Source organism: Eulemur rufifrons, chromosome 20, assembly GCF_041146395.1.
Source record: "Eulemur rufifrons isolate Redbay chromosome 20, OSU_ERuf_1, whole genome shotgun sequence".
Taxonomy (NCBI): Eukaryota; Metazoa; Chordata; class Mammalia; order Primates; family Lemuridae; genus Eulemur; species Eulemur rufifrons.
The window spans coordinates 28154533-28174341 of record NC_091002.1 but is presented as its reverse complement, the minus strand read 5'-3'; the positions used below and the strand labels follow the sequence as shown (position 1 = coordinate 28174341).

The following is a 19809-nucleotide window of genomic DNA, read 5'->3' as shown; positions in this document are numbered from 1 at the left end:
TCTACACCCGTGTATGTGTCCACACCCTGCCTTGTGTCCACAGGAAGCTGTTAGGGATATTTTAAAAAAGAAAGTTCTCTACAGTACTGAGCATAAATGAATTATATAGCTGCATATTACCTATAATGTGTATGACTCACAGGAACAGAATGTCAAGAGAGGAAAGCAAGTCACGGAAGAGCACTTGATTAGGATTTCATTTACTTAAAATCAATACCAGACAAGACTATGTAATATATAGTTTATTGATATGTTCAAGCATGGTAAAACTACCCAGAATTTAGGATGTTGGTTTCCCTGGGTGGAACGGAAGAGCTGCCATTGAGGAAGGACATCCAGGGGGCTTCAAAGGTACTAGTAATGCTCAATTTCTTAGACTGGGTGGTGAGTGCATAGACATCTGGGTTTTGTTGTTCTTGCTTTGGTTTTTTTCTTTAACTCGCATGTGTACATTTCACACACTGTCACAGACACAGAAGGAAAATCATCTAGACACTGCATCTTAATATTTCCCTGGTAGTGGTAAATGTTCCCTCTTCACACAAGCTGGACTGTTGGAAGATTTTTATTTGCACAGTACGCCAGTTGTCTGAAAGAGGAAAACCCAAATTCTTCACTGACACTTGATGTCTTGTTTTGTCCTGAGGGCTCATCCCTTTCCTATTGGACTTCCAGGGATGCAGGGGTCAGTCAAAGACAAACCATGCTGTAGTCCCCTACTGCTTTTTGGGGCAGTGATGGGAAACCTCCTCTTACCTTGGGTTTTCTGATTTATAAGATGGAAAAGGAAAGGCAGAACTCATCCACTACAGGCACCAAGGTTGAGATAAGGAGCCAGGGAGAACTCTTCAGGACTTGGCTATCCCAGTCCCTGAGAAACCCCTGCAAAGGCATGTCCCTTCAGACCACAGTCTGACAGTCAGGCATCCAGAGCAGATACCAGAAGTATTATCATTTCAAGTGGATTAGGATCTCAGAGACCAGAGCACTGGCACTGGGCCACCCAGTGAGTCACTTCATTTATCTCTTGTGTGCTCCGAGAATAAAGACAGAGCTACTGCTCAAAGAGCCAGGCTGAGAGGTGGCTGCAGTCACAGGACAGATCTTGTTTACTGAGACCTTGTCCTGGGCTGTGCCCCATAATGAGTGCTTTTTCAGCATTGTCTTGTGATTTTGTGTTGTAGTCTTTTCCATTTTGTTTTGAGGCTCAGAGTAGGGGGAGAGGAAGTGCTGTAGATGACCTCCTTCATCCACCCCTTTCTCATCTTCCCAGTGAATAGGTGGAACATGCCAACTTCTCCCATCTGTGCTTATTTTCTGGAAGCTCTGGAAGGATTTTGACATTTGTCCAGAAGGTCCTTGAGTGATACTGGACTTGTTTCTGAGAACTCCTCTTTAGAGGTACACAGGTAGAGGGATGAGCCCAGGACAGGGAAGGGTGCAGATACTAGGCAGTAGGTTGGGGAGCAGTTTCTTCCTCATGGCCCTCTTGTCTCTGGAAACAGTGAACAGAGTCATCTTGTTGCAGGTTGATAGGCTGTGGTCTTAGGAGGGTGTGGAAGGTCTTGGATGAGCTCTCTAGTGCTGGTGGAAGGAGTTGGGAGAAGCAGTAGACGGCTGTTGGGCAGCACTGTGGCCTGTTGAGGAAGCAGAAACGCACACCATCAGGTTAGCCACGCCTGGGTTTTGCACAGAGGAAAACTAAAGGAAAAAAAGGGTGAGAGAACTGAAGGAACCCAGTGTGGTACAGTGCTCTGGCATCAGACAAACTTATGTTCTATATCTAGCTCCATCACCGGGTAATTCTGTCACTTTTGGGGAAATCTCTCTGAGTTCCCTCATCAGTCCTATGAGAAAAATAGTACCACCTCTTAAAATTGTGAAAACAGAAAACTATAATTTATATGACATGCTTGGTGCTTAGTAAATACTGAGTAAAATTTGTTCCCAGCCTTTTCTCTTGGCAAAACAGAGATTAAAGCTAAGTCCTGTCCTAGAGGATCTGCCCTTGATGTGGATGAGAAGAATGTCTCAAATTTCTGAGCAACAAGGGAAAATGGGGGGAGTGATGGGTATGAAGGCTCAGTGACATCAGAGGATGGGCATTGGGAGGGAGGCTGGAAGAATGATGGGGTGCTGGAGTCAGAGAGCAGCTGCTGGGGCTGGAGATCGCAGAAGTTACAACATTCTGGTGCAGCTTTACTGCTGTGGAGTTGGCGTTTAGGAGGGTGAGGCCAGAGGGTGCCACAGGCCATCCCCTTGAGCTCTCAAGGAATGGAAGTGTTGGTGTTGGAAGGGAAGACTGAGCATGGTCAGAAGCTTTTGGAAATGTGGCATGATCAGGAAGGCAGTAGATGTGAGCGGTGAAGGAAGTGGGGGGGGGGCCTGTCTGTAAGGGAATGAATGTATCATGTCAAGGTGGAAGTAAAAGGTTTGGGAGCAGCAGTGGGAATCTTGGGGTTGGTGCAGGATGAGGCTGGGGCAAGAGTGGCCTCATTGCAAGAGGGCCACAGGGCAAGGCAATGTGCAGGGGAAGCCTGGCTACTTGTTGGAGGGTGGGAGGTTTATAGGGCTTGAACCTAGGTGGCTTGAACTGGGCTGGCTGGTCACTGCTGCTGCTGCCCCAGATGGTAGGGTTGACATGTCCCTCCTACTGGACATCTAGTTCTTCAGAGGCAGGCTCCAGTCCTTCCTCTTGGGCCTAAAAACTGCCTCCACCTCCCCCCCACTTCTTCCCATGCCCCATTAATGAACACTAACTATGCTCCTCCCTTCCTTCTGAAACTCCACCTCCTCAGGAATCCTTCTGAACCTGCAGTCTTCCAGTCTTCACCTAGGAAGCAAAGACAGCCCCTATACTCCTGATCTTGCTCTTCTTGTCATTACAACCTGCAGAGCTTTGGGGGCTGCTTTTCTAGAGCTACAACTCGAGGAATGAATCAGTCCCTCTTCTTTGTCTCTTGTCCTTTGCCTTGGCAATAAGATATTAATGGTAATATGCTCAAGCCTGTACCTGGAGCTCCAAGAACTACTTTATCTCTTCTTTATATGTGAAAACATGGAAAGAAAGGCTGTTACCGCTGGACATGGTGGCTCACTTCTGTAATCCTAGCACTCTGGGAGGAGGCAGGAGTATTGCTTGAGCTCAGGAGTTTGAGATCAGCCTGAGCAAGAGTGAGATCCCGTCTCTACTACAAATAGAAAAAATTAGCCAGGCATGGTATTGTGTGCTTGTAGTCCCAGCTACTCAGGAGGCTGAAGCAGGAGGATCGCTTAAGCCCAGGAGTTTGAGGTTACAGTGAGCTATGATGACGCGCCACTGCACTCTAGCCAGGGTGACAGAGTGAGACTCTGTCTCAAGAAAAAAGAAAGACTGTTACAGACACAGAGAGAATCCAGTGTGGACTAGCCTCAAAGAGCAACCTCACCCAGGGGTCTTATGGGTAGGTACTCTGAGTGCTTCTTTTGGGTTTCCAAAGCAAGTCCAGGCCCAGCCTTAATCTCTGTCTTCTTAGTTGTCCATCTTTTCTGTTGTCTGCTCCCCAGGGCCTAGACTGAGCTACTCTCTATGACCTTGGCCACTCAGGAAGCAGCGGCTGTACTTAGACCTGAATCCTCATCCTGAAGAACCCACATCCAGTGTCCACCTGCCACCCATCTTGTTTTTGTGAACTACAGAACAGCAGGCCCCCAGTGTCTGTGCTCCTTTGCTGGGCACAGGGACCCTTAGGTTACCTTCACCACTTCAGCTGAGACCCTAGTGCTCCTCCTGGGGCCCTAAGTGAGAGATGTGGTCTCTTTAGGGCTGAGCCAGATTCTGCCAACGCAGGAATCTATAAGCTCAGTAATGGAGCAGGCATACCCAAGTCTTTTAGCTTTTTTCCCTGGAAGACACCCATAAGAGAACGTGAATTTTGCTTCTCCCATCAGCTGATAGTTTATTCACTTGGGTTTTTTGCTAATTCTTATGTAAAACTGTGTCTGATGCCTCGTTTTTCTCTGAGGCTTTGTTGGGGGGGGTTACTTTGGCTTCCTCAGAGCACAGGGCTCAGCGTACAAATCGTGTAACTTAAGCGCTACTGATACTGGTCTCCAGTTACCACTCTGGTATGTCCTGGTGTCTGCAAAGCGACACTGGCATCTGTCCCCCAGGATCCAGCTCTCCAGTTCTGACCAACTCTCTTTTCCTTCCAGGGAATGTGAATTTCTTCTCTAGCGGCCTTCTGTTTTCTCACCGTCATCATGGAAGTATCGTCATTTCCAAGGATCACATGAATTCCATTTCCTTCTATGATGGGGTAGGTGTTTTACTAGTCAATGGATTTTGTGGTCAGAAAGGTTCTCACACTTCTAAGGGAAAAGGCAAATAACTCTTGCCTCCCCCCACTACCACAGGGCAGGAGGTCAGGAACCAGCCCAGCCATTGTAGCAGGCAGGGTGAGGCCAGGGCACACTCAGGGCACTTGTGAGCCTTGCCAACCTCACTGTTCTGTAAAGGACTTAGCTAGGAAGGGCTTCTGGCCAGAATGGCCAGCGGCTCCCCATTCCCAATCCACTCATCCCAAAGAGGACTAGAGGGCAGGCTGAAGAAGGCCTCCAGTGGCCCCTCACAGATGGCCTCCAGCCCAGGGACACAAAGGCTCACCCACTTAAGAACTGGAAAGGAGCTACATCGTACACTTGATTAGACTCCACTGACACCTTTGCATGGGACAGAATTATAAGTGAGCCAAAGAGGGAGAGAAATGGCTAATTTTCCTGGTGAGGGCTTAGCCCTACCTCCCTCCACCTCCCCCACTCGAGCTTAACCTCCAGCTCTATGAAAGTTCCACCCCCCAGAACCACCCTCTCAGTTCACCAGTCTACACCAACACTTCCCCTTCCCATTGGGGGAAGAGGGTAGCTATGAGTTTTCCTAGCCTGTACCCAGGGCCGGGGCACAACTTGTCTCTTCGTGCGACACAAGAGCGGAGGGAAGGCCCTCCACTCTGCCTTGTCTCAGCCTCAAAACTAGCCTGTTTGGGAGCCAGGACAGAGACCAGATGGGGTATTTTGGTCAGGTGGCTCAGAAAATGAATTCTTTGAGCAAATATTTCATCTTCATAGAGCCTGCTGCCTTGAAGGCTATTCAGAAATGCAATCCGACCAACTGGCCAGATTGTATGGTCCTACAAAATAAAAGTTTTGATACTAGGTTAAAGAAAAGAGTCTTACAACATCAAGGAAAAAAGAATGAGGATCATTCAAGGAACAGTGTTGGGATAAGTTAACTGATTTGGAGGGAAAATATAATCGATCTTACCCCTACCAAAAAATCAAAACAAACTTCTGATGGGTTAAAATTAAATATTTTTAAATTTCACAAGTAGTAAGAAGAATATAAAAATGAATATTTATGAATCTTCTAGGAGCAGGAAAACTTTCTAAGCTTAGAAACAATGTAAGAAATTATAAAGGAAAAGTTAGCCAAATTTGACCACTTAATGACTTTTTAATTTTTTTACTGATAATTTAATTTATTGAAGAATACTTTCAATACAATTAACTATGTTCATTTAAAGCTTTAACAGATATATACACTCATGAAACCACCATCACAATCAAGATACAAAAGATTTTCATCACTCCAAAAAGTTTCTTCATGCCCTTTTGTAGTTCAGCCTTCTCTCCATCTTTTTGTGTGTGTGTGTGTGTGTGTGTGTGTGTGTGTGACAAGAGTCTTGCTCTGTTGCCCCAGGAAGAATGTAGTGGCATCATTGTAGCTCACTGCAACCTCAAACTCCTGGGCTCAAGTGATCCTCTTGCCTCAGCCTCCCGAGTAGCTAGGCTACAGGCATATGCCATGATGCCCGGATAATTTTTCTATTGTTAATAGGGACAGGGATCTCACTCTTGTTCAGTCTGGTGTCGAACTCCTGAGCTCAAGTGATCCTCCCACCTCGGCCTCCCAGAGTGCTAGGATTGATTACAGGCGTGAGCCATCACGCTTGGCCTTCCCTCTACACTTGACTTCAGATAACAACTGGTTAGTTTTTTTATCACTGTGTATTAGTTTGCATTTTCTAAAATGTTGTATAAATGAACATCATACATTCTGTACTCTTTGAGTCTGGCATTTTTCACTCAGCATAATGATTTTTAGATTCATCCATGCTGTGTACATTAATAGCTGGTTCCTCTTTATTGCTGAGTAGTCTTCCATTGTATGGATATATCATGAAATTTATCAGACTAGTTAGTAATATAAAACTCTAAAAAGTATTTCAGGGGACAGGGAGAGGTTGGTCAATGGGTACAGTTACAATTAGAAAGGAAACGTAAGTTCTAGTGTTTTATTGCACAGTAGGGTGACTATACTCAACAATAAATTATACATCTCAAAATAGCTAGAGGAGGCCGCGCGCCGTGGCTCACGCCTGTAATCCTAGCACTCTGGGAGGCCGCGGTGGACGGATCATTTGAGCTCAGGAGTTCGAGACCAGCCTGAGCAAGAGCAAGACCCCATCTCTACTAAAAATAGAAAGAAATTATATAGACAGCTAAATATATATATAGAAAAAATTAGCCGGGCATGGTGGCGCATGCCTGTAGTCCCAGCTACTCGGGAGGCTGAGGCAGGAGGATTGCTTGAGCCCAGGAGTTTGAGGTTGCTGTGAGCTAGGCTGATGCCACGGCACTCACGCTAGCCTGGGCAACAGAGTGAGACTCCGTCTCAAAAAAAAAATAAATAAATAAATAAATAGCTAGAGGAAAGGATTTTGAATGTTCCCACCACAAAGAAATGATAAATGTCTGAGGTGATAGATATGTTAATTATCCTGTTATATAAATTGAATAAAAAATTATTAATTTTGACACAATGTATACATGTATTGAAACAACACATTGTACCCCATAAATATGTACAATTACGTGTCAATTAAAAATAAAATAATTTATTAAAAATATTTCAAAAACAGAATTAAAAAGCAAAAAAAAATTGGAAAAAACACTTTTGCTGATTAAAACAAATGAGTTAATATTTCTTTTTTTACAAAGAGCTCTATCTTTATTAACATGCATACACTGAGTCCCAGGTCAGGGGTGTTTAGAGGACGTGAGGCTACTTAACAAATATAGGGAGGCGTATCAGAAGCAGCCTGCTGCTACTATGTGTAACAGAAAATAAGCAAAGAGCAAACAAAAGGAACTGTTGGCAGAGGAGAACTGGAGTAGCTAATGTGAATGTCCAGCCATGGGGGGCACCTAATAGGGCAGTAGCATGCGGTCACTGGAAATGTTTACTGACAGTATATGTTAAATAACACGGCAGATGGTAATGGTAAATTAAGTTTTAAAAACAGGATATGGAACTGTAGTAATAAATATGACTTCCCACTACATAAAAAAGACAAGGCAATGAATGAATAGGGAAAAAAAGACTGGAAGGAAAAGTACATAAAATGTTAGCAATAGTTGGATTTAGATGATAGGACTTTGGCTTAATCTTTTCTTAACTTTCTTCTCTGTTCTATTTTTTTTTTTTTTCAAAATTTTGTTTAATGAACATACTACTTTTATAATGATAAATTAAATGTTCTTTAAAAAAAAAAAAGAACAAACCCTCTTCCCCTAAGATTAGGAACAAGGATGCCAGCTTTTGCCACTTCTGTTCAACATAGTATTGGATTTTCTAGCCAGAGCAGTTAGGCAAGAAGGAGAAATAAAAGGCATCCAAATTGGAAAGAAAGAAGTAAGACCATGTTGTAAATGACATGGTCTTACATGTAGAAAACCCTGACGATTCCACCAAAAAAACCATTAGAACTAACAAACAAATTCACCAAAGTTGCAGGATACAAAAATCAACACACAAAAATCAGTTACATTTCAATATCCTAGCTATGAACAAACTGAAAAGGATATTAAGAAAACAATTCTAACAATTACAGTAGAATAAAATGCTAAGGAGCAAATTTAACCAAGAATGCGAAAGACTTGTACACTGTAAACTATAAAACTTTACCGAAATACTAGAGATGACCTAAATGAATGGAAAGATGTCCATGTTCATGGATCAGAAGACTTAATATTTTTAAGACAACAATACTACCCAAAGCAATCTACAGATTCAATGCAATCTCTATCAAAATCCCAGTGGCAGTTTTTGCAGAAATAGGAAAACCCATCCTAAAATTCATATGGAATCTCAGGGGACCCAAATTAGTCAAAACAATCTTGAAAAGATAAAACAAAGTTGGAAGACTCACACTTCCTTATTTCAAAACTTATACAAACTTACAGTAACCTGACAGTTTGGTGCTGGAATAAGGTCAGACAGACAGACCAGTGGAATAGAATAGGGAACCCAGAAAGAAATCCTTGCATCAGATCATTTTTGACAATAGTGCCAAAACCAATGTCAGTAAGACAGTCTTTTTTAACAAATGATGCTGGGAAACCAGATATCCACATGTAAAAGAATTAAGTTGGACCCTTATGTTATACTATATACAAAAATTAACTCAAAATGGATCAAAAAACCTAAACATAAGAGCTAAAACAATAAAACTCTTAGAAGAAAACAGGAGAAAATCTTTATAACATCAGATTTTGCAATGATTTCTTGGATATGACATCAAAAGCACAGACAACAAAAGAGAATCTATAAATTGGACTTTATCGAAATTAAAAAATTCAGTACATCAAAGGACACTATAAAGAGATTGAAAAGACAAGCCACGGAATGGGAGAAAATAATTGCAAATCATATATCTGATGAGGATTTAATACCCTAGGAGGAATTTTGATGTGACATTTTAGCTTAAGAGAAAAAAATCCTTGTACTTTGTATATCTTCTGTAACTGGGTATTGGGAAGCACATGTATATTGAACCCCAGTAAGCCACATAATGGAAAATAATTGCACTAAAATTGATCCTATGTGTTCTGCCAGTAGTTGTAAGGGCTGGAATCATGCAAATGGCTCTCCTTGCTGATGTTTCCTCTTTCTCTCTTCAGGATTCTACCAGTATTGTTGCTGCCCTTCTCATAGACTTCAAAAGCTCAATGCTTCCTCATCTCCCAGTTCATTTCCATGGATCAAGCAATTTTCTGATGATTGCCCTTTTCCCCAAATCAAAGATATACCAGGCATTTTACTCAGAGGTAACATCGGTCATTATTCAGCACAACAACTACTATTTTTTTCTGTAGCAATTTAGATGGTAAGGCAGTGCCTTGGAGCTAACAGTGAAGTGATGAGAGGGAGAGTTGGCTGGTGGCGGGGGTGACTGCTTCTAATTCCTTCGGGTTCTAGAATGATGCTCTTGGCAGTGAGGGGTGAGAGCCTAAAGAAACTGAACAGAAGGCTTTTTTTAGCCTTTAAGAAAAATCTGCTTTGTTCCCTTTAAATCCTATTTAGACTTACTTCCCTTTTAGTTACTTTATTGAATTGTCGGGCCCTACCTACTGGATTAGAGCTCTCTCCCCCACCCTGTGCTCTCTGTCCCTGTGGGACACAGTCCCTGCCCTTGTAAATGGTGCCACCCGGCAATCTGCACATTATAGGTGCTCAGCACAGATTACATAAGTGAAGGAACTTACCAAGAATTATACGACCCACTTAGAGACCAAGCAATAGCCAAAGTTAAACTGATGGTAGGAATTCTTTGAAAGGTGTGATTGCCCCTCTTGTGAGGGGACAGTGTCCCTCCCTTAGGACAGATTTGCAGAACGTGGAAGAGAGAAGAGCTGACCGTGGCTGCAGAGTGTCTTCTCAGCCCAGCCTGTGTCTCCCCCATACTGCCTGCTGGGTCTTCCTACCGCCTTGTGCTTGTCCTTCCGATCTGGAAAGTAAAGACAGCCCCTTGGATTCCCTGCAGCCACCCCTCTGCCTCCAGGCAGGAGTTACTTGAACCACTCCTGTCTGTCTGCCCCATCACCAGGGAACCAGAACAGAGTCACCTGATACCTTCCTCCATGCTTCCTGAGCTCTGAAGAAGGAGAATCCCTAAGGAGAAGGAACCCAGAAAGACATTCTGATTCTAAAAAACACAGAACAGAATTGCTTCAGGCCTCTATTTTTGAAGCAAACTTGTTTGTTATAGTGGTTTTTCTCTGCACTGACAGTCTAGCTTTTCAACAACCATCAAATCCCCATGTGGGTTCCATATCCTGTTGTTGGGTTTAAAGTGTTCTTTGCTCAAATTGTGTTTTGTTTAGGTCTTCTCCCCCTGGCAACAGCAGGATAACTCAGGGCTCTCTTTAAAAGTGATCCAGGAAGATGGATTATCTGTGGAACAAAAGAAATTGTAAGTGGCTGCCTTCAGTGTTTATGCTTGCTTCCCGAAGCTTTGTGGGTGTGCTCTCTCTGCAGGATGCCTGGCGTTATGTAACACAGGGGTCCTGGCTTCTGAAAGGGCCAGCACAGTCATTTTCATGCTGCCAACTTGCAGGTAGCCGGAGCCCTTGAAAAGAGAAAGCAAGAGTGATGAGATCCACCAAGAATCAGCAACTCACATAGTGTTGTCAAGAGGTTTGGGGCCAGCCTTCCTATGTGGGCATACCAGTCATCATGCACTAATGCCACATTTTGTTTAAGTCACAGAGATGCTTATTTTGGAAGAGTTGACTCTGTCACTGGCCTCTGGCTTGAAAGGATCAGAACAAGTTGTGTAAAGTGTGTGTGCTGTAGGGAGAGGGAGTTCTAATCTGTGAGCTTTTGATATTCTAGACACTCCGGTGCACAGAAGCTCTTCAGTGCCCTGAGCTATCCTGCTGGGGAGAAACGGAGTTCTCTAAAGCTACTCTCAGCTAAACTCCCAGAGCTGGACTGGTGAGCTCTGCTTTTCTGTTTTTAGATGTTTTGACTTTCCAAATGTCAGAAACCTCAATGTTGGTCCTTCCTAAGCTCCTTTTTCTTATAGCTTCTTGGGGATCGTTGTAAAAGGTAATAGTGACATACCATATGCAATTTTTATTCTCTAGAGAGAACCTAGAGACTAGGTTTATTTTTCAGCAATTAAGTAAAGTTTCTCATGCGATCATTTAGACAAGTCTGGTGATGGTAACATAATAGCATTTTCTTTGTTTTTTTAGGTTTCTCCAGCATTTTGCCATCAGCAGCATTAGTCAGGAACCTGTGATGCGGACCCATCTTCCTGTCCTGCTGCAGCCAGCTGAAATCAACCCTACTCACAGAGTAGAAAATGACAAGGTAGGAGTTCACCAAATGTGCTGGGAATCCACAGGAAGGTAATCCTGAGACCCTGCCTTTGGATCTTTTGTGTAGTTAACAAAGGGAGCTCAGGTGGCGTCCCTTTTATAAGACTCCCTGCCTCCTTGGATACTGGCATAATGATACACATAACCCTCCCTGTACAATGACTGTGTCGGGTGCCTGCGTTAACCCTGGCCGTGCCCCATGACAGTGATAAAATCCTGGCATTCTGCCTTGTCCTCCCTGGCCTCTCCAGGTCTTTTAAACTTTTGCTCAGTGCTCTCTTCCTGCCAGCCCTTTCTGGTTGTAAGAAAGACTTACCTGGCAGTGGTCGATATATTGTGCTTAATAAGGAGGTGAGTGTCTGTGTTTTTAGGTCCTTGCTGGAATCACCAGGGTAAGGTGATACTTTGTAAACATTGTCTTCCCCAGAGTGGATTTTAATCTCTCCAGCCTCAGGCTTCCCTCCGCTTGACTCCCTCCCACCATTGCTTTGCAGCCATATGTCACAACAGACTCAAAGAAGGTATTTATTTCTGTGCTAATCTAGAAGATACTCAGCTACAAAAGGAAACAGAAGCAGTAAGCAATTAGAAGCACCATTTTTTTCCCTTAGGCAAGAGTATAAAAAGCCTGAAAATGCCTACTTGTTATATTTTTTGAAAAGGTGCTCTAGGACTGGCCTTAAAGTATGAATGTATCTGGCTGTATGCACTGTGCTGTGATTTGAGGGGCTAAGGCCTGGACACTGAGGAATAGGAGCCCAGATGGGTAGAGCTGGATGGGAGGAAGATAAACAAAACGTCAATTACGTGGAGTAGTGCCCCAGAGGGCAAAGGGGGATACACTATAGAGGCCCTGGTCAGAGGGGACCAGGGAGAGCTTCTGGGTACCACAAAAGAAGAGGAAGCCACAGCCGTCTTCTCTGTGTGGATGTGGTCAGCTCAGGTGGTAAGTGCCTCCAGGCTGAGCTTTAGCATAAGTTATCTGTGACTGGGCCTATCCTAGTGTATCTTGTGTATCGTGAAATAAAACACATAGAGGCCCTTGTCATGCTATGCCATTCACATAGACCTCCTTCAGTAACTGCATGGTTCCTGCCCTCCCCTGCATGACTCCTTCTTTTTCAGTGAATTTCTTAAGTTACTTTAGAATAAGTAGAAGAGGGGCCTGTTTTAGTGCCATTGTGTAATAAGGTTAGGACGGTCCAGCCAGGCTCCTCTTCTCCTCAAGAGTCAGAAGTGCTTCCCACGACTAGTGAGTTTTGACATAGCCCAGGCAGTGTGGCTTGGAGGGCACAGGCAGCCAGGCAGAAACACCCAGCACCACTCCTGTCCTCTGCAGAGTTTACCACTCCAGGGTGGCCAAACTCCAGGGTAGCCCGTGGCATTTTCTTTTTGGACCTCCTTTCTGCCCAGTATTTTCCTAAGTGTTACTCTTGGAAATAAGTCATAAATATCCTGAGTCTGCTTTACAAAAGCCATTGGTCTCAGGTAGGCCTTTTAATGCATTGTATTTTAACTGATGTATTCACAACCTGCTGTATAGAAATTCTAGTAGTAACACTGCATTTTGTATGGTATTTGCTATGTACCAGGCACTGTTCTAAGCACTTTTCATATGTTAATTAAGTTAATCCTGACACCTACCCTACAAGGTTGGTTCTGTCTTTGGCCCAAGGTCACAGAGCTAGTGCGTGGTGGTGCTGAGGTTCAGACCCACAGAGCTTGGCTCCCAGACCTCTTCTTACACAATGCAATGCAGTTGAATTGCAAACCCACATGACTTTTCTTTCACGTAGGTAATTATCAGCATTGTAACCGGCCTCCCAGGCTGTCATGCTAGCGAGCTCTGTGCTTTTCTGGTCACTCTGCATAAGGAATATGGCAGGTTAGTATGGCTGCTGCCTTTGCTTTGGGGAAAGGGATTCTATCCCTGGGCCTGCCTAGGCACTGGGAAACCTTAGACATGTACTGGCCCTTGGTGTGAGTGGTATTGGCACAGTAGTCATCCATCCCTGTAACACACTGTGCTGCTCCCTCCAGTGTTCCAGGCACTGTTCTGAGTGTGAGGGAACACACTGATGAACAAAACAGACAAGAAAATCTCTGCCCTTGAGGAGCTTACATTCTAATTTGGGAAAACAAACAATTAACCAGATAAGGAAAACATAGTATATTAGCTGGTGAAAAGTGCTGTGGAGAAAATAGAGAAAGAAAAATACAGAAAGTGCAGGGCTAGGAGTGGGATTCCAGTTTTAAATTGGGAGGTCAGGGAAGACCCCATTCAGAAGGTAATGTTTGAGCAAAGCTCGAAAGAATAAGGGAGTGAACCATGCAGATATCTGAGGGAGAGCACTGTAGCAGCAGGACAGCAAGCGCAAAGGCCTGGGAGTGTGCCTAGTCGGCTGGGAAACTCAAGGCCGTGATGGGTTTAAGAACTTGGGAGCTGGTAGATAAAGTGATCCTCCCATGACCACAAGGAGACTGCATGAGTTCAGGTGCAGCTTGAACAGGTTGGTTCAGGTGAAATTGGGAAAACCATTCATCCATTGCTTCCACCTGGCTGTCAGATTACTAAACAACCCTGCTGACTGCACCAGGCATTTAATATATGGTCAGTCTACCCCAAAGTAAGGCCTCCGTTAGGAGGCTGTAAAGGAATTGGAAAGACTGAAATTGCCCAGAGGGTTGGCAGTTTAGGGTGGGGGATGAGGAGGTGAGTTTTGGAGAGATGCTTAGGGACATATTGGACCTTGTTTATTAAGTACTAAATGGTTAAGCAGTTCCTCATGTCTAGTGCTTTTATTCTATAAACATTCTGAGTTCTTCACTCTATTTCTTACTCTTAGCAAGAGTATTACTGAGCACCATATTGAAGCCAATTTTTGTGTGGTCCTCTAAGAAGTGACTGCCTCTCAGCTCTGAACTCTGTTGATCATGTGCTTCCCTGATCATTTTCCTCTTGGCAAGGGGTTTCCTGTTGAAAGCCCCAATCATAACGGTTTCAGGATACTGGGCTCCCAACCCAACCAGTGCCCCCTGCCTTTTCCTGTGGTGCCAGGATTGCTTTCCCCTGTACGAATACATTGGACAGAATGTCTCTGGGAGAACTGGTCACATTTGAATCCATGGCTGAGCCTGTGGGGCCAGGCCGTCAGGTGGCCCTCAGGCTGAGATTACATTTGCCGTTTCCAGGTGGATGGTGTACCGCCAAATCATGGACAGCTCCGAATGTTTTCATGCTGCCCACTTCCAGAGATACCTTTCCAGTGCCCTGGAGGCCCAACAGAACCGCTCTGTCCGCCAGTCAGCCTACATCCGCAAGAAGACCAGACTGCTGGTGGTGTTACAAGGGTGAGCACTGGAAGTCTTCTGGGGACAATGGAGTCAGGGTGGTAACCTTGCCATTACTGTTACCTCATGTGTAGCAAACCTGGGGCATGGGACAAATTCCACACATGCATGAGCAGTGCCTGCACTGCAGAGAGGCCTTAACCAAGCAAAGACCCTCTTGCCATCCTATGGCCTAGAGTAGCTGTTGTCACTTGCATACAACTCATAAGTTTTGCTTCAACATCATAATATCCCTAAAAGGTTGGGAATCTGGGCAAGGTTCATTGATAATTCTTGTAACAAAAGTAGCCCCTAAGCCTCTTCCTTTGTCATCTAGATAAGGGAGCTTCATATGTTTCAGTCTTCCCTCCTGTGGAATTGCAGAGACGTCCCCCACACTCTGCAGTCTCCAGCCCCACCATGTCCCAGATGGCTGGCCCAGGAGGGTTTCCTGGGACCCTCAGTGAGGAATGTGAATAGGCGAATTGGGTAAGGAGCTCCCACTTCATGGCTGTGTGCAGAACTGTGATTGTAGGCTGACTAGGTCACGACGTCCCCGTGTAAGCAGGATTATTGTCGGTATGTAACATGGGAGGGCAGGTTTGACAGAGCGTGTAACACTGTTCTCGGGGACCCTGGCTGAAAGGAGCTTCCCTTGACCTGTTCTAAGACTTTCCAGGGAGGAGTCCCTGCCCCCAGGCTCATCACCACCTGGGCCCGGGGGGAACATGCCGAGGCAGGAAAGCACAGGCTATGCTTTTCACTGGTGTCATTATGGTTGGTAATAAAGAAGCTTTTGGCAGTTCTCACAAAGTGAGACGTTTTTGTACTCGTACTAGTCTTTGCAATTGGCTAGTTGTTTCCAGTAAAGAATGGACCCCAGCCCAAAGCTCTGTTTGGTCTCCTGGCTGTGACAATGGGAGTTGGAGGTCCTGAGGAAGGAGGTGGGTGGACTGTGCACCTGGCCAGGCCGTTATTCTCCTTTGCAGCTTTTCTCACACCCTGCTCGGGCTCCCTTCTGTCAGCCCTTTTGTCCTGCTTGTGGGCTGAGGTTGTGGAAGCCAGCAAGGAAGAATGTGGGCTTGAAACTGCTTGTTTTCTTCTGGTTTTCCATCTCTTCTACTGGTCAAAGGGATGGTTTGTCTTAGCTCCTTCGCCTCCCATTATGAAAGTTGTTGGGGAAGGGAGATCCCAAAGGCTTCTCAAATTGAGAATTTTATTCCTTGAATATGGCTATTTTCATTTATAGCATTCTTTGGGGAAGCCTGTGATATAAGGAATAGGTTTCTGTAACCCCTAGAGTGTCCTGGTCCCATTCAAATTAGTGAACTTTGACATCAAGTGGAGTTATTAGTTGTTCTTTTAAAAATTGAATTAATGTTTCTCGGCAGCCCCGTTTGAGGAAAAAAATTTAATTAATGTGTTTTAAAATGAGAAAGTTTTAGGCCGGGCACAGTGGCTCACCCCTATAATCCTAGCTCTCTGGGAGGCCAAGGCAGGAGGATTGCTTGAGCTTAGGAGTTCGAGACTACCCTGAGCAAGAGTCAGACCCTGTCTTTACAAAAAATAGAAAAATTAGCCGGGCATGGTGGCATGCACCTGTTGTCCCAGCTACTCAGGAGGCTGAGGCAGGAGGATCACTTGAGCCCAGGAGTTTGAGGTTTCAGTGAGCTATGATGATGCTGCTGTACTGTAGCCAGGGTGACAGAGTGAGACTCTGTTTCCAAAAAAAAACCCAAAAAAGACAAAGTGTTAGAAATAGAGGACAGACTAATGGTTGCCAGGGGTTAGGAGTGGGAATTAGGAGCAGGAGGTGGTGGGCATGATTATAAAAGGCAACACAAAGGATCTTTGTGCTGTTGGAACTGCTCAATGTCTTGACTGTGGTGGTAAAAATAGGATCCTATACAGGCGACAAAATTGTAGAGCTTAATATACACAGACATGCACACATATACACACATAAATGAGTACATGAAAAACTGGGAAAATCTGAATTTTTAAAAATTAATTTTAAGGAACTTGAGGGGATGGATTGATTAATTGATTGAGATAGGGTCTCCCTCTGTCACCCAGACTGGATTTCAGTGATGTCATCATAGCTCACCACAGCCTCAAACTCCTGGGCTCAAGTGATCCTCCTGCCTCAGCCTCTCTAGTAGCTGGGACTACAGGTGTGCACCACCACTCCTGTCTAATTTTTCTTATTTTTTTATAGAGATTGCATCTTGCTGTGTTGCCCACACTGGTCTTGAACTCCTGGCCTTAAGCGATCCTCCTGCCTCAGCCTCCCAGAATGCTAGGTTTATAGGCATGAGCCACCATGCCAGGCTGAGCTATATTTATTTATACTCTGGAATGTTGTAAAATCATTGTTTAAAATTATCTACATTAAAAACAAAATATCTCTCAAAACAGAAATTAAATTGATATAAAACATGTGCCCACTCAAATTGTGGGCTTAAATTGCAAACATAAAACTGAGCCCAAAGAAGACTTGAATAGATATCTGTTGTTTCAGAGGAAAGAAGGTTATAGTCCTGCTGGTTTTTTGTTTTGATTTTTTAATAAAGAGAATACTGACAAGAAGCAAACATGAAGAGCCAGTTTTTTGCCTTCATCATGCAGTTGGGTCAGTTTAGCCAAAGTGGCCTGGTCAAGCTCTGGCAGCTTGAGCATGGTGCTTCCTTCTGCAGTGAGGGCTGCCTCCTCCTGTCCGAAGGCTCTGCCTAGGATGGTTGTAGGGTGGGGGATGGGGAAGGAGGGAGGGTCTAGAAGAGATTGCCTGAAGGAGTGGAGTGAGTGGCCATGGCCTCCTCTTTCTGGGCAGTGCCCAGATGCATAGGCCTCACCAAGGAGCCGGGGTCCTGTTTTTCACAAAATCAATAAAAATTAATGGAATGATCAGGAAACCTGAGAATTCCCCAGCTACCCTCTCTAAGGGAAATCCTATTGTATTAAAATGACTGAAATCCTCAAGATTGGCTTATAAATCTTTTTCAGTCATTCATTTCTACCCTAAGAAATGAGTCTCTACTGCTTATACTAAACTTGGAAAATAAAAAGCCTCCAAACACTTATTTATAGAAGAGGGGAAAAGCTAATGCTGAGAAGCAAGGCACTTAACCTTGAGTTAACTCCGTTACACATGACCATAGAGAGATTTGGGGTAGCCTGCAAGCGTCAGTTCTGCTCACCAGGTGTGCTACTGTAAGGGCCTGGCAGTGCACGTGGTGTGTGGGACTCTCCTGGCATCTAGCACTGCAGTGGAAAGAACCCCCATGGCCGTATACATACATGCCCAGGCAGGGGGAGAAGCCTCCGAGGAGAGATGCCAGTGAACAGAGGGCTTGCTGTGAAGGTGCTCTGGCTGCCAGGGCCTCACGGGGGAACTCTAGAACCTAGTACACCTATTCTCTACCAAAGCATTGCCAGCTGGTCCAGACTGAGGCCACACCTGGGGGAGAGGGGTAATACTATAGTCTGGGATAAGGCCAAGGGCCTTTTTACAGATGAATTGTTTGTAGGAACCTCAGAAATGGTTCAGACAGGCTGTATCTGTCTACACCACCACAACCACTGGCCTCCCGAGGGCCCAGGCTAGACCCAGGCTAGACCCAGGCCCATCTGATCAGCAGGTGCCCATCAGGTTTAACTTCCCTCCATAAGAACAGACCTTTTGGTGACAGACTGAGTCACTTGGGAAAGAGTTCTTCTCTACCAGGTGAAGAGGGTTGGTGCCCTCTTGCAGTAACCAGGGTCTACCCCATGTTGAACGTCTAGTTCATTCATCTACCCTGCTTTAGGCACCAGAAATTCAGCAACCACCCTGGCATTCTTATTGTGGAGATAGACAATGAACAAATAAATGGGAAAATATAGTATATGTAGCTGCTGACATGCTTTGGAAAAAAATTGGAGAAGCGGGCAGAGAGTGCCAAGAGAGGGTTGCCATATCACATAGGGTGTATAAAGTGAGAGGATGCCTCTCTCATAAAATGCCCTTTGAACAGAGACCTGAAGGGAGTGGGGGAGTGAGCCATGCAGATACCTGAGGAAAAGAACATTCCAGGCAGAGGGGACAGAGAGTGCAGAGGTGAAAGTATGCCTGGCATGTTCAGGGAAGAGCCGGGAGGCCAAAGTGGCTGGATTAGGGCAAGGGAAGGGTTGGTAGGAGATGAAATTCTTCCCTGCTTTGTGGGGGGTGAGATCATAGAGGGCTGCCTGGGCCATCGTAAGGGCTTTGGCTTTCAGGCAGAGTGAGATAGAAGCCCCTAGAGGATTTTAAGCAGAGGAGTGACATGATCTGACTCTGGGTTTAGCATATTCCTCCAGCTTCTATGTTGAAAACAGATTGGAGAGAGGCAAGGACAGAGCAGGGGAAGGCTGTTGGGGTGATCTAAGCAAAAGATGGTAGCAGTTTGAACCCAGTGGGAGCATGGGGGTATGAGCAGTGACCTCTTCTAATTATATTTTGAAGACAGAAAAAATGGAGTCAAAGAAGACTCCAAACAAATCTTTGGGGCTAGCATCTGAAAGAATAGCATCCTCTCAGCTAAGGACAAGGCCTTGGAAGGAGCAGGCATCATGAAGAGTTGGATCATGAACGTACTAGGTCCTAAGTGAAGATACCAATGTGGCTCTGTAAGTCTGGAGTTTGGAGGGAGTTCTAGGCAGAAAGTATGAATCTGAGCTGTATTTGACATGTTTCTGCTGACCTGGACAGGTCCTGAGGATCCTTCTTTGTCTCTTGCCTGCATGTTCTGTGAGGTGAGAAGGAGAGGAAAAAACTATTAAAGCAAATGGCCGGGCGCGGTGGCTCATGCCTGTAATCCTAGCACTCTGGGAGGCCGAGGTGGGCGGATCGTTTGAGCTCAGGAGTTCGAGACCAGCCTGAGCAAGAGCGAGACCCCACCTCTACTAAAAATAGAAAGAAATTATATGGACAGCTAAAAATATATATAGAAAAAATTAGCCAGGCATGGTGGCGCATGCCTGTAGTCCCAGCTACTCGGGAGGCTGAGACAGGAGGATCGCTTGAGCTCAGGAGTTTGAGGTTGCTGTGAGCTAGGCTGACGCCACAGCACTCACTCTAGCCTGGGCAACAGAGTGAGACTCTGTCTCAAAAAAAAAAAAAAAAAAACAAAACTATTAAAGCAAATGGACAGAGCCAGGGGTGGTGACACACCACTGTAGTCCCAGCTACCGAGGAGGCTGAGGCAGGAGGATCACTTGAGCCCAGGGGTTGAAGGCTGCAGTGTGCTGTCATCACAC

General features: G+C 45.0%; 1 protein-coding gene across 1 annotated transcript in view; it reads left to right on the top strand.

Moving 5' to 3' along the window:
- The window catches only part of DNAAF9 (dynein axonemal assembly factor 9), a 119088-nt gene that overhangs the window by 71461 nt on the left and 27818 nt on the right, over positions 1-19809 (top strand). Inside the window, exons 21-27 of the mRNA XM_069496607.1 lie at positions 4195-4298; positions 9001-9147; positions 10204-10292; positions 10715-10816; positions 11080-11197; positions 13002-13090; positions 14398-14556. Of these exons, the coding sequence (XP_069352708.1) occupies positions 4195-4298; positions 9001-9147; positions 10204-10292; positions 10715-10816; positions 11080-11197; positions 13002-13090; positions 14398-14556 (808 nt within the window). The remainder of the gene's footprint in view (positions 1-4194; positions 4299-9000; positions 9148-10203; positions 10293-10714; positions 10817-11079; positions 11198-13001; positions 13091-14397; positions 14557-19809) is intronic.